The 11,832-nt window shown below is 45.8% G+C and overlaps 2 protein-coding genes across 3 annotated transcripts in view; one reads left to right on the top strand and one right to left on the bottom strand.

The window, feature by feature from the left end:
* Window positions 1–23: 23 nt before the first annotated feature.
* Window positions 24–7,070, bottom strand: mynn (myoneurin). The gene is made up of 8 exons (XM_030348552.1): window positions 6,973–7,070; window positions 5,757–6,040; window positions 4,278–5,341; window positions 3,910–4,069; window positions 3,428–3,606; window positions 2,313–2,399; window positions 1,933–2,058; window positions 24–935 (listed from the first exon to the last, which is right to left on the bottom strand). The coding sequence occupies exons 2-8, from the start codon at window positions 6,020–6,022 to the stop codon at window positions 553–555; spliced, it is 2,265 nt and encodes a 754-aa protein (XP_030204412.1). The 5' UTR covers window positions 6,023–6,040; window positions 6,973–7,070; the 3' UTR covers window positions 24–552.
* A 1,172-nt stretch (window positions 7,071–8,242) lies between these two features.
* Window positions 8,243–11,832, top strand: part of LOC115536994 (LIM zinc-binding domain-containing Nebulette) — a 72,033-nt gene continuing 68,443 nt past the window's right edge. The window contains exons 1-2 of one of the 2 annotated variants that reach the window (XM_030348550.1): window positions 8,243–8,760; window positions 9,528–9,622. In XM_030348550.1, the coding sequence (XP_030204410.1) occupies window positions 8,692–8,760; window positions 9,528–9,622 (164 nt within the window). In that variant the 5' untranslated portion in view covers window positions 8,243–8,691. The remainder of the gene's footprint in view (window positions 8,761–9,527; window positions 9,623–11,832) is intronic. The other variant, XM_030348551.1, reaches the window with a different exon arrangement.

The raw sequence follows: 11,832 nt of genomic DNA, 5'->3' as shown, positions 1-11,832 counted from the left end.
AGGCCATGGTAGAACAATGAAGCCATGTTTTACATTTTAATAGACCAAACCTCAACAGCCGATTGAAAAGCAAGTGACAAACGCAAATATGGTTATGCATCACCAAGGCAATCGGCTAATTAACATATTATTGCAATTCATTTACAGAATTTATTTTTTTGTACAAAACTGACAACCAGATGCAGTATGAATCTTTCTACTCACATAGGCCTAGAATGACCCGATGAAGAGGTTAAAGTAAGGTTTGAACTTGAAATCAACCAACACGTCTAGTGAACAATTACTCACAGAACTCACTCCTCAACTTCGATTAAAAGTTTAAATTGTGATCCAGCTTCTATTTTTTCTTAAATAATCGTCCAACTCGGCAAGAAAAAACATTTGACTGCTAAATATCAATCACGCACTGCTACTGGGATAGCTGCGGGTTAGCAACGGAACAGATTCAGCGAACAACAGGCCAGGCCAACCCATGTAGTCCTCATGTGTATTTTCGAAAATAAAAACTAGAACTAAAATTCAGTGGTTCGACGTAGCGAGACGCATGCAGAGTCAGTCCTGCTGTTGTATGGAGGCCCCGGCCTCGGCGTTGTCCAGGGTCTGGATGATCACGATCTCCTGCACGCTCTGGGGCGGCGAGGACGGCCGCAGCTGCTCCACCAGCGCGTGCAGTGCGTCCGAGCTGATGGTGGTGGTTTGGCTCTCCTGGCTGGGTTCAAAGGTCACAGAGTCTAGGCCGGGGTCGCTGGCGGTGGTGATGACCGTGTCCGTCTGCTCCACCTTGAAGCACTGCGCCGGGATCCCGACCGTGACCATGGGGGTCTGGGGGTCGTGGTGATGGGGTACGCTGTCCGAGACGCCCAGCAGGGCCTTGCTGCTCTGGGGCAGCTTGCTCTGGACGAAGGCCACTGGGTGGCTGGAGGCCAGGTACAGCACTGCACGGGGGTCAAGGGGCGGGGGGGGGGGGGGGGGGGGGGGGGATACAGACACATACACAGTCGTTACCTTCTGCACAGAGAACGAACATCGTTGTGCGTATGCGTGTCTGTCTTTAGGAATAATCCCTTTGAATTATTCGAATTGTTCGACGTCTGATCAGGCGTCAGAATCCTGCGGTCACAGCCAGGGTTTATTTTTTACGATCTTTTTTAAAAAAAAAAATAATAAAAATATATATAGCTGCGAGCAGCAATGTGGGGGTCAAGCAGAGTAGGGCTCCATAAACAAATTTTGCTGGACGGACATAATCGGTCAGGTGGCTGCATGATGGCCGTCTGAGTGAATTCACCTACAATGAAAGCTGTTGGAAATGGAAATACACTGAAGTTGCCTTCTAAAGGGCCAGAATAGACTTGCTGCTAACAACGCCCCCCTTGGAGTTGAATGTGCCCAATTATTTGGGCATCATAAGGATAGGGTCATACGGCTATGAGCTAAGTTTGGTTTGGATACAGGAAGGCCTGCTTTGAACTCGGCATGGCCCAAGGATTCCAATGATACCTTGTTTGTGAATATTGGATGAATGGGTCAAAAGTTATAAACCTGAATGCATGTCCAACTAAGACCTGTAACTGGCGCTGGAGATCATTAGCTAGCGACCTCAAAAATGCTGTGAGGGATCATGGGACTGTCTTGAATCAGTGTGCCAAATTTCAGAACTTTTGACCATGGCGTTCTATGGGCTGCCATAGACTCCCATGGCAGGAAAATAATAATAAGAAAACCTACAATAACAATGGTGGTCTCGCAGCTTCGCTGCTTGACCCCCAAATGGCGTTCTATTTTTTTATTATTGCTTTATCAACCCTAGTCGGGAAACGTGCAGTAGAGATGATCGAGTCAGTGTATAGACTCAAAAATAGCAAATGTTTCTAAATAACAATAGAGTATACCAAACATATTTCACAATAAAAGTCTCCTTGCACTGCTGACCTGCGCGTGCTCGCTCCTTGTGGTGGCGGACCTCGTCTGCGTGGGCCTTCTTCTGGTGCTTCATCATGTTTTTCACACTGGCAAAGCGGTTCCCACACAGCAGACACTGGACGCTCGGGTTCCCCTCTACACACACACACACACACACACACACACACACACACACACACACACACACACACACACACACACACACACACACACACACACACACACACACACACACACACACACACACACACAACCTAGTTAGATAATCTGTTGCTCGAGGAACACTCAAATACAAGAACAGTCACCGAAATGATTAAAACGTACAATCGGTGTGCTTGGGGGGATTTAGCTCATTCTTTATTCATTTTACGTTTGTCGCTGGAACTCACCAGGGTGCAGCCTGCGGACGTGCTTCTTCTGCTCCGACGACGTCATGAAGCTGGCATCACAGTGAGAGCACTTGTATGGGGTCACACCTGGCACACAGAAACACACAGCAACATCTGTATTAGATGGGCTATTATTTCATCCGCATCAGAAATGCATCATCCATCCGCCCCAACGTTTTTTGACCAATTATTAAAACCGCATCTGCCCGCCATCCGCCGGCTGCTTTTACACGGCGATGCAAGGCGCTGCTGACGCGAGGCTAGAAAGCTCGCCAACCGCGCATCTCTAATCTGTATCCAGTCTCTTCCTAGTGACCTGAGCAATTAGGGGGTCATTCTTGGGGCTTTTATGCTATGATGCCTGGTTAAAATGTACAAATATGAAAATATATATTTAATAATAATAAACATATTTTATTTCCATGCATTACTACATACCAAGATACAGGTAATTTCAACAATTGTATGATCCAGCAGACCTACTGTGCTATAGCAGAAGCTCTGGGGGGAGACGGCATAGAGCCTGGGCCAGAAACCAGCTACTGAGAGGGGCGGAGTGACGATTGGTTTCCTGTTTCATTTCAGAGATATTCTACCAAGAAAAGGACATGAGCGAATAAATTAAGCTTTCAGAGGGGGATTAAATAAATTTACTTCTACAGTGTCCACACAGTGTTTATTTAAAACCTTTACAAACACTTTTTCCACGGTTACGGAAAGTTTACTAGTGCTGGCTGAGATTGTTTTCGTCAATAACCGATCCGCGCCTACCGCCATATGATTGGCAAAACTATAATTGAAGCGAAAGAACCTTTAGACATTAATCTAGTCCGATTCATGAGCTTACATTTCATTGAAAATCAAATAGAGAAATGTCGCTCTCCTCACTTAAATCCAGCCCTGTGTGTGTATGCGGCTGCTAGCTTACCTTTGTGTGTGTGTGTGTGTGTGTGTGTGTTCGTGTGTGTGTGTGTGTGTGTGTGTGTGTGTGTGTGTGTGTGTGTGTGTGTGTGTGTGTGTGTGTGTGTGTGTGTTCGTGTGTGTGTGTGTGTGTGTGTGTGTGTGTGTGTGTGTGTGTGTGTGTGTGTGTGTGTGTGCGCGTGCTGCTGGCTCACCTGTGTGTTTGCGGGTGTGCGTGATGAGGGAGGAGGAGACAGAGAAGGACATGCCACAGGTGTCGCACTGGTAGGGCTTCTCCCCCGTGTGACGGCGCTTGTGATAGGTCAGCGTGCTGGATTGGGCGAACGTCTGGCCGCACACGTCACACACGTATGGCTTATCCCCGCTGTGCAGTCTTCAGGGAAACATATTGAAATATTAGATTGAAGTTTTTTCAGAGACAAATGCTGTGACTGGTCCATACATTTTTGAATGTATGGATTCTTTTTGATTCTTATTTCAAATGTATAAAGTGTAGAGGAGAACACACACACACACACACACACACACACACACACACACACACACACACACACACACACACACACACACACACACACACACACACACACACACACACACACACACACACACACACACACACTTGTAAAAGGCGTGTACCGAGGGAAAATCCCAGAACATATTGAACAGGCTGTACCTGATGTGCATTTTGTAGTTGGAGGAGGTGGCAAACTTGAGGCCGCAGTGCTCACAGCCGAAGGGCTTCTCCTGGCCGTGGTGCATGCGACAGTGGGCGATCAGCTGGCACTTCTGGGCAAAACACTTGTCACACTGGGTACATGTGAATGGCTTCTCTCCTGCCATAGAAAGAGAGAGAGTAAAAGAGCGGTTAGGCTGTTTGAATGTCAGCCGAATGGTTCTGCATTTCGAAACCATGATGTCCGCAGTGAGCCAGAGACGTAGCCCCTACCTGCTCATCAATGTCATGATAATAACTATCCATAATTCCACATTCAGGTCCACCCCGCGGCGACCGTTAAGAACCAAGATGAGGTGAAGACGAACCTGTGTGTACGCGCAGGTGCGTCTTGAGCTGCGTGGCCTGCCGGAACGTCTTGGAGCAGAACAGGCATTTGAAGGGCTTCAGCCCCCGGTGGATCTTCATGTGCCGCCGTAGGCTGCTGGCCTCGGTGAACAGACGGCTGCACTCGGTGCACGCCACCGACTTCCGCTCCTTGTCCTCGGGGCTCTGGCTCCTCCTCCCCGACGGCTCGACGTCCGGCACCCAGTCGCTGTCGCCGAAGTCCAGCCCCGCGTTGCTCTCCTCCAGCTCCTCCTTCTTGCCGACGTTGTTGTCGTTGTTGTTAATGTTGTTGTTGTTGTTGTTGTTTGCCCTTTCACCCTCGCCCTCCTCCCCTCCCCCCTTCCCCTCCTCGCCCTCCTCCTCCTCTTCCTCCTCCTCCTCCTCCTCTTCTTCGTCGCGGCCTACGCGGCTCAGGGCCGGCCTCCCCCTGCCTCGGCCCCGCCCCCTGCCCCTCCCTCTGCCTCTGCCCCTCGGTCTGCCGGCCCTCCCCGCCCCGACCCCCCAGCGCCCCCTCTTGGCCGGAGGGGGGCTCCGGCACGCCGAGGGGTCCGCGTCGTCGTCCGCAGCGTCGTCCCCCGTGGCGCCGACGCCGTCCCCCGCGATGGCCTCGTGGCTCTGGGCACCGGCCCTGCCCCTCCCCCGGGGCCGGCCCCTCCCCCTGCCCCGCCCTCGGCCCCGCCCCCTCCCCCGGTGGCCTCGGCTCAGCGGCGTGTCCTCGGAGTCGCTGGTGGGCGTGGTGGTCTCGAAGTCGCTGTAGATCTTGGGCTTGCGGCCCCTCTTTCTGCCCAGGGGCTCCGGGGCATCCCACCAGGCCGAGCGGCCCCCCGCGCCTCCCACACCGCCGTCGTCGTCCTCATCGTTCCCGTCCCGCTCCTCCCCGTCCGAGAGCAGGGAGGTGCCGGCCTGGGGGTCCGGGCTGAGGGGGGGAGAGGAGCAGGCGGGGTCGTACTCCTTCTCCAGCCCCTCTGGGTTCTCCTCCAGGTAGCGCGTGGCCTCCGGCATGCCCAGGAACACTGCCGCTCCGCGCACGTCCGCCAGCCGGTCTCTGCAACGACAACCAAGGCTCGCATCACTTCCTGCACAATCCCTGGAGCGTGGAGGACCGTCCTTCTGGGACCCCGGTCCACCTGTGGCTCAAAGGTCCAGAGGAGCCTGAGGCCGGCAGGCTTCATGAGGAGGGCCCCAGCGGACAGAATCCACCTCTTCCCACGCCTTGACTACCAATGTATAGATAAAAATATACATATTTGTACAGATTATACAGATGACTATCATTTCTAATAAATATCTTAATTGATCCTTCCATCATGTGTGGGCTCCCCTCTCTGTTGCAATCCCAGAATCTTGTCGTAGCCCCTCTAAAAGTCTGCTGTATAACTATCAAAAGTTCAACAGGATGCTTGGACATTTTATGCCCAACCATCCACTTGTAGACGAGCGTTTCCGTCCGTCCTCCTTACCGGCTGAGGCTCATGTGGCCCGTGTAGGCGAACTCCAGAAGCTTCTCCAGGGCGAAGCGACTGACCTTGTCGGGGTCCAGGGTGGTCAGCCCCGGGCCCCTCTCTGTCTGGGAGGAGAAATACTCGCTGAACGCAGCCAGAATGTTGCGGTGCGCCCGGAACTCCACGTCGCTCACTGCCACAGTGATGTCACACAGGAAGTCCATCTCCCGCTGCTGCAGGAGACGCTGCAGGAGGAGCCGGCCGTGACTCATCTTGTGCACCATCGTTGTTGCCTGGAGACGCTGATGGCGAGAAGAGAGATGCAAATGTCGTTTAAGAGCTGAACTTTTTACTGAAGAGCAACAGCATTGGGTTAGAGGGAGCAACTCACAGCAACAGATGACAATACAACACAAATGTATTTGAACTAAAATATGTTAACCATTTAAATAAAATATTTTAACTAATATATAAGTGTAAGAAAAATATTTTAAAAGCATTTATATGTACGGTATAAATAAAGATATAATAGGCCTATACAGCCTAAAGCATTTTTTTTATTTTGTTATTATTAATGTATTATATATCTGCAAAATAACTTTAGTCAATTCATCAATCTTAAAAAAAAGTGATTTAATGTTACAGCGTTATGTACCAGTCTAACTGTTTATCAAATGTTACCAATAACAAGCAAATGCTTATTTGATGTAAGCAAATAAGACACTTGATTACATCAACACAAAAGCCCTTATCTTTGTGTAATCCAATACCTCAATGCAAAAGCTCTTCATCAATGTAGCCAATTCTGAAATGTCGCTTTTAAAAAATAAAAGCTCCACCGGTTATCGGGCCTCAACGGAGTCGCTTGTTTGCTAACGTAAGAGTGCTGTCGTGTACTAATTATTGATACATTTTAAGACATGTATGCTAGGTATACACGTATTGAACTATTTCAATAGTTGTGTGTGTGCATTAGATAACTTCTGCACATAAGCATTGTGCGTAAGAATGCTTTGTTAATCTAAAAATATATTCGACACATGAAAAGCGCGCAAAACATTGTGCTCTTATTTCGAAGGTTGGACGAGGTTTCGTACCAACAGCCATTTCATGAGTTAAATCGCTTCTAAAACAATCCGAAAACATAAATGAGAATGTGTGATTGCAATGTAGACAGAATAGATTAAAACGCGTTATACACATGTCGAATGATCTTTTATATATAGAAAAGTACCTTTTAATATCCTCATTGGGCAGCCATTTTTCGGTTTCGTCAGAGCATCTGGAAGTCTCGCGATGATGAACGTGGTTTAAAGATACAGTAACTAAACAGGGACGTGTGGTAGGGGGGACCCAATGGGGAATTTTTGACACTAATATGAGGACTGACTGAGTTGGTTAGATGGTTTAACTTTATAACAAATCGATGCGTTAATGTTCAACGCCATATTGATCTTCTCTTTCATTTTGTGTGCGTCATTGTTTAAAGTGTACGGCAAAACACCAGAAAGGGTGTCGCATACTTTTGTGTGTCCCAAACAAGCCATAATCAATTTGCAAGATATGGGGATCAGATACTAGATACGTATGTAGTTTATTTCTGTCTAACTATTTTAGAATAGGTTAGCCCTGTGACTCTGTCTGAATGCAATTGTATGGCTTCGTAATTTATAAACAAGGAACATTTGGAATAATACAAATTGCAATATGTGTGCAATTAAAGATGATTACCAGAGCTGGTGAATGCGTAATAATATTCTGCAGATTACTGATGAGAAAACATGTTTGAGCCAAAAATGATAAATCAAATATTTGTGAACCAGCAGATGGCGCCATTGATGCTACACCGATCTATCGTATGTACCTAAGATCGCTAACTCGTTCGTGGGGTGAGAAGACTCTCATTGGTATAATTACATAATTGACCGGCTATATACCGGTAGCGTTTATTGTTATGCATGTACACTGGAGACTGGATTTGTGATGTCAATGACTGAAGAGTATGTAGGCCTATTTATTTTGTCATGTATTTATTCAATTATATTTAGATATGTGTTTATATATATGTATATATATATATATATATATATATATATATATATATATATATATATATATATATATATATATATATATATATATAGCCTATATATATATATATATATATATATATAGAGAGAGAGAGAGAGAGAGAGAGAGAGAGAGAGAGAGAGAGAGAGAGAGAGAGAGATAATCGAAGAATTACATCAATTAATTAATACATACATACATATATATATATATATATATATATATATATATATATATATATATATATATATATATATATATATATATATATATATATATATGCATGTGTGTATATGTATGTATGCATTAATTATTAATTGACTAATGTAATTCTTCGATTATTTTGTCCACTAAAATATCACGTAGACTCATCATCCAATCGAAGGCACATTCCACGCTTGGAGCCCTCGATACATTTTGGGAACGTGGGTGGATGCGAACGCTGCTCGGTGCATTAACAACACGTCTTAAAACGTCTTAAAACGTCCTAAAACGAGCCAGGAAGCTGGAGTTGGTCTCCTCAGTCAGCTGCGCCTCCTCGGGATGTTGACATTATCGAGCACAGCCTGTAGGGTCCAAACGGGACAGGCGCACTTTGCAAACCGGTCGCTCTCTAGACCCCAGCCTGCTGTGGATTTGAAGCTCGGTGTGTGAGTGTCTGTCTGTGTGTGCGTGTGTGTGTGTGTGTGTGTGTGTGTGTGTGCGTGTGTGTGCGTGTGTGTGTGTGCGTTTGTGTTTGTGTGTGTGAGTGTGCGTGTGTGTTTGTGCGTGTCATAGCCGGGGCAGCAAGCAAGCCCCTAATTGCGATTCGGACAACAAGCGTTGGAGATATCTTTCAAACGGAATACTTTGAGGAACCCAAGAGAGAACCGGGACAGGGAACATGAACCCGCCTTGTGCGCGCTGCGGGAAGGTGGTGTACCCCACGGAGAGAGTGAACTGTCTGGACAAGGTGAGATGATGCTGCGGAACAACACGCACGGCTACAAACGGGCTGCACATCCGTCAGCCAAACACGGATCTTAGGTTATTTGAATGGATGACAATAAGTTGTTGGTCGCGTAAAAAATAAATCATCAACTTGAGTTCTTCTGTACCAAGGAGTGTGTCATAAAGAGCATGAATCGTCTACATGGGAAACAAGCATGCATGAATGTTTAGCGTGATATGACTTTGTTTTGTCAATTCAACCTGGCGACGATTATTCACTTACATGTTCCGAGCCACCAAAATCATCATCGCTTCTTATTTCAGTCTTAAACGTATTTATTATAAGCATTAGAAATGATGTCTCAAATTCATAGTGCGGTGTAGGCTAATTTGTTTGGCAGCAAGGCTGTCGCCAGGCATCAGGTGACAAAAAAGGCAATATCATCTAGACTGGTCCACAGTTTCCAAAGAGAACTACTGTTATAGCTATAACCCTAACCGTGTATTTAATTACACGTATCAGCCTGGAACTGCTGCCTATCATTTAGGTCAATATTTTAAGCAATCTTTGAAAGTAGATTGTATACTTTTACAATTCTTGGCGCTCATCCATTCATAGTTATTCATAACATGGGTCTAAATCACCCGATCATTTTCACATATCCGGTGTTGAGCATAACCATGTTGGGTATCAATAGAGTTACATAACTTAGTGTGTTGAATGTGTAGGCCCGCGAGAGTTGGAGGGTTTACTCATCAACATATTTATTTTTTCTTCTGTGTGGGCAGAACTGGCATAAAGGGTGTTTCCACTGCGAGGTTTGCAAGATGACCCTGAATATGAAGAATTACAAAGGTTACGACAAGACGCCCTACTGCAACGCGTGAGTTGTCTTAATATCTCTCTCTCTCTCTCTCTCTCTCTCTCTCTCTCTCTCTCTCTCTCTCTCTCTCTCTCTCTCTCTCTCTCTCTCTCTCTCTCTCTCTCTCTCTCTCTCTCTCTCTCTCTTTCTCCTTCTCTCTCTCAGCTTCAGGTCTTTGTGTGTGCCAGGACAAAGGTCAAATAGTCCTGCAGCAGTAGAAAGCATTCATAATACTGACCCCCATTCTTTCTTTTAAAATAAAATAAACACATATCACTTATCCCATTGGCATGTTTATCTAAAATCAATCAATCAAACAATCAATAGGCTACACCCAGTTGCTCCATCATGGTAACCCATTAGCTCTGTAGTATTGTAAACTTAAATACAAGCATTCATGTCCCTATGGACTCTTTACACTGCCTTCAACATGGCTGTCTTCTACCCCTTCTTGTTCTGTGTGGTGCATTTGACCCTTCTTCCTGACCCCCTCCATTCACCCCGCCATGTTATATACCCCATCCTATATATTCCATCAATCCATCACCCACCTCTCTATTTTACTCCTCTATTATCTCTCTTCAACCACCTCTCTATCATCCATGAACTCGTGGCCTGGCCCACGACTGTGCTACCCACATAAGGGATATGATTTACAGCTACCCAGGTTCGAGTCCAAACTGTGGTCCCCTGCTACATGTCATTCCCTCTCTCTGTTGTTTCTCTTTCTTCTGACAAATGTACGACTTCCATGTAAATGTAGGTCACCTTGGATAAAAGCGTCTGCTAAATGCCCTGAATGTAAAATGTAAATGTAATATATTTAAATTAGTATACTTGTAGTGCTAGTACCAATACTCGTTTTGTGTTAGAGCAGTTTGGAAATTACCAGGTTAATAAATCTATCTGGCGATTTCCTCAGAGGTTCTATGGAGAACATTGTCACTGAGTGAACAAGGGAGTCAAAATGATTACATTCAGGCTTCTCTGGGCACTGGATCCAACCCGCGACCCGGTCTACTGCATCCCAGTGTCTGTTTACATGAGTACAGGGTCAAATAAGGTCAATGCCATGAAGCCATGACCTTATACCCTTCATGTTTTCCCAATGATGTTGTTTGATATAAAATGTTGTCCATGCAGGGTCAAGGGCTCTCAATAGTGTGTTTCATAGCAAAAGTAAAGCAAAGAAAAAAAAATTATGCAAAAGATGCATGTCATCTTTTTGTTTCATGTGGCAAATCAAGCACCATTCCATCACTGAAATATGGCAAATGTTGTTCTCTCGTGTTACTTGAGCGTGATTCCTCCTTGAGGTTTTCTTAGTAAGCCTCCCTGTACTGCTCAATGACTGACTTAACCTGCACCTTATTAAAGGTTGTTGGTCACGAGCTGGCAAACAATGGTCGTCATGGCAACACTACCAAGCGATGATCACCGTGACAACTAAACAACGCCAACCTTAGTATTGTAGGTGTTCCACTCACTGGGCATATCGGTGTCCCAAGCATTTAACTCTTTCATATATTCTACTTTTAAAATGGATCAATGGATCAAGGATCAATAATCTAACATAAAAAATTGTAGCTAATTGCTGCTCTTGTCATTGAGTCGTAGAAGTAACATATTGGTACTGATAACAAAATGAATACTATTTATGTCCTTCATGATTAGTTTTGGCTGGCTTGGTTAGGGTGAGTACTAGCTTTTCCCTGCAGACAAAGACCTGCAGACAAAGCCGTACTACAAAACCGAATACAAAAGTAGTGCAACAAGCAAGCAAGCAAAAATAAGTGAACCCATGCAGAATGAGAATAGTCTCCATTTTTGCCATTCTTCTTTCTGGGCATTCCACAGGCCGGGGCCCCTAACCATTTAATCCTGATCTTTCAGCCGGGCTCCAGGCTATAGAGGTGCCAGCTAGGCTCTGCTAGGGGAAAACACACCCACACAAACGTAAGGATGATGAAAGGTCTCCCATCAAAGGAAATGCCTATCAGCCCTGACCGATGGGATGAGTGAACAGAAGGCTGGATAGTGGTTAAGGGGTTTCACTCATGTCCAGTAGCAACTATTAAATTTGCTTTGGATACAAATGGCTAAATAACTAGATTGTCTCAAAGTATTCGATAGTCTACGGTCAAATATCAAGTAGACTGAAACTGGTGGAAATCTTTTTCCTGCCTTGCTGGGGATTCAGTTGTCCCATTTTGTGATAGGTTGTGCTGAGG

This window comes from Gadus morhua, chromosome 23, assembly GCF_902167405.1.
Source record: "Gadus morhua chromosome 23, gadMor3.0, whole genome shotgun sequence".
In the NCBI taxonomy this organism is placed as follows: domain Eukaryota; kingdom Metazoa; phylum Chordata; class Actinopteri; order Gadiformes; family Gadidae; genus Gadus; species Gadus morhua.
The sequence above is the reverse complement of the archived record's forward strand: the minus strand, read 5'-3'. Positions and strand labels throughout refer to the sequence as shown.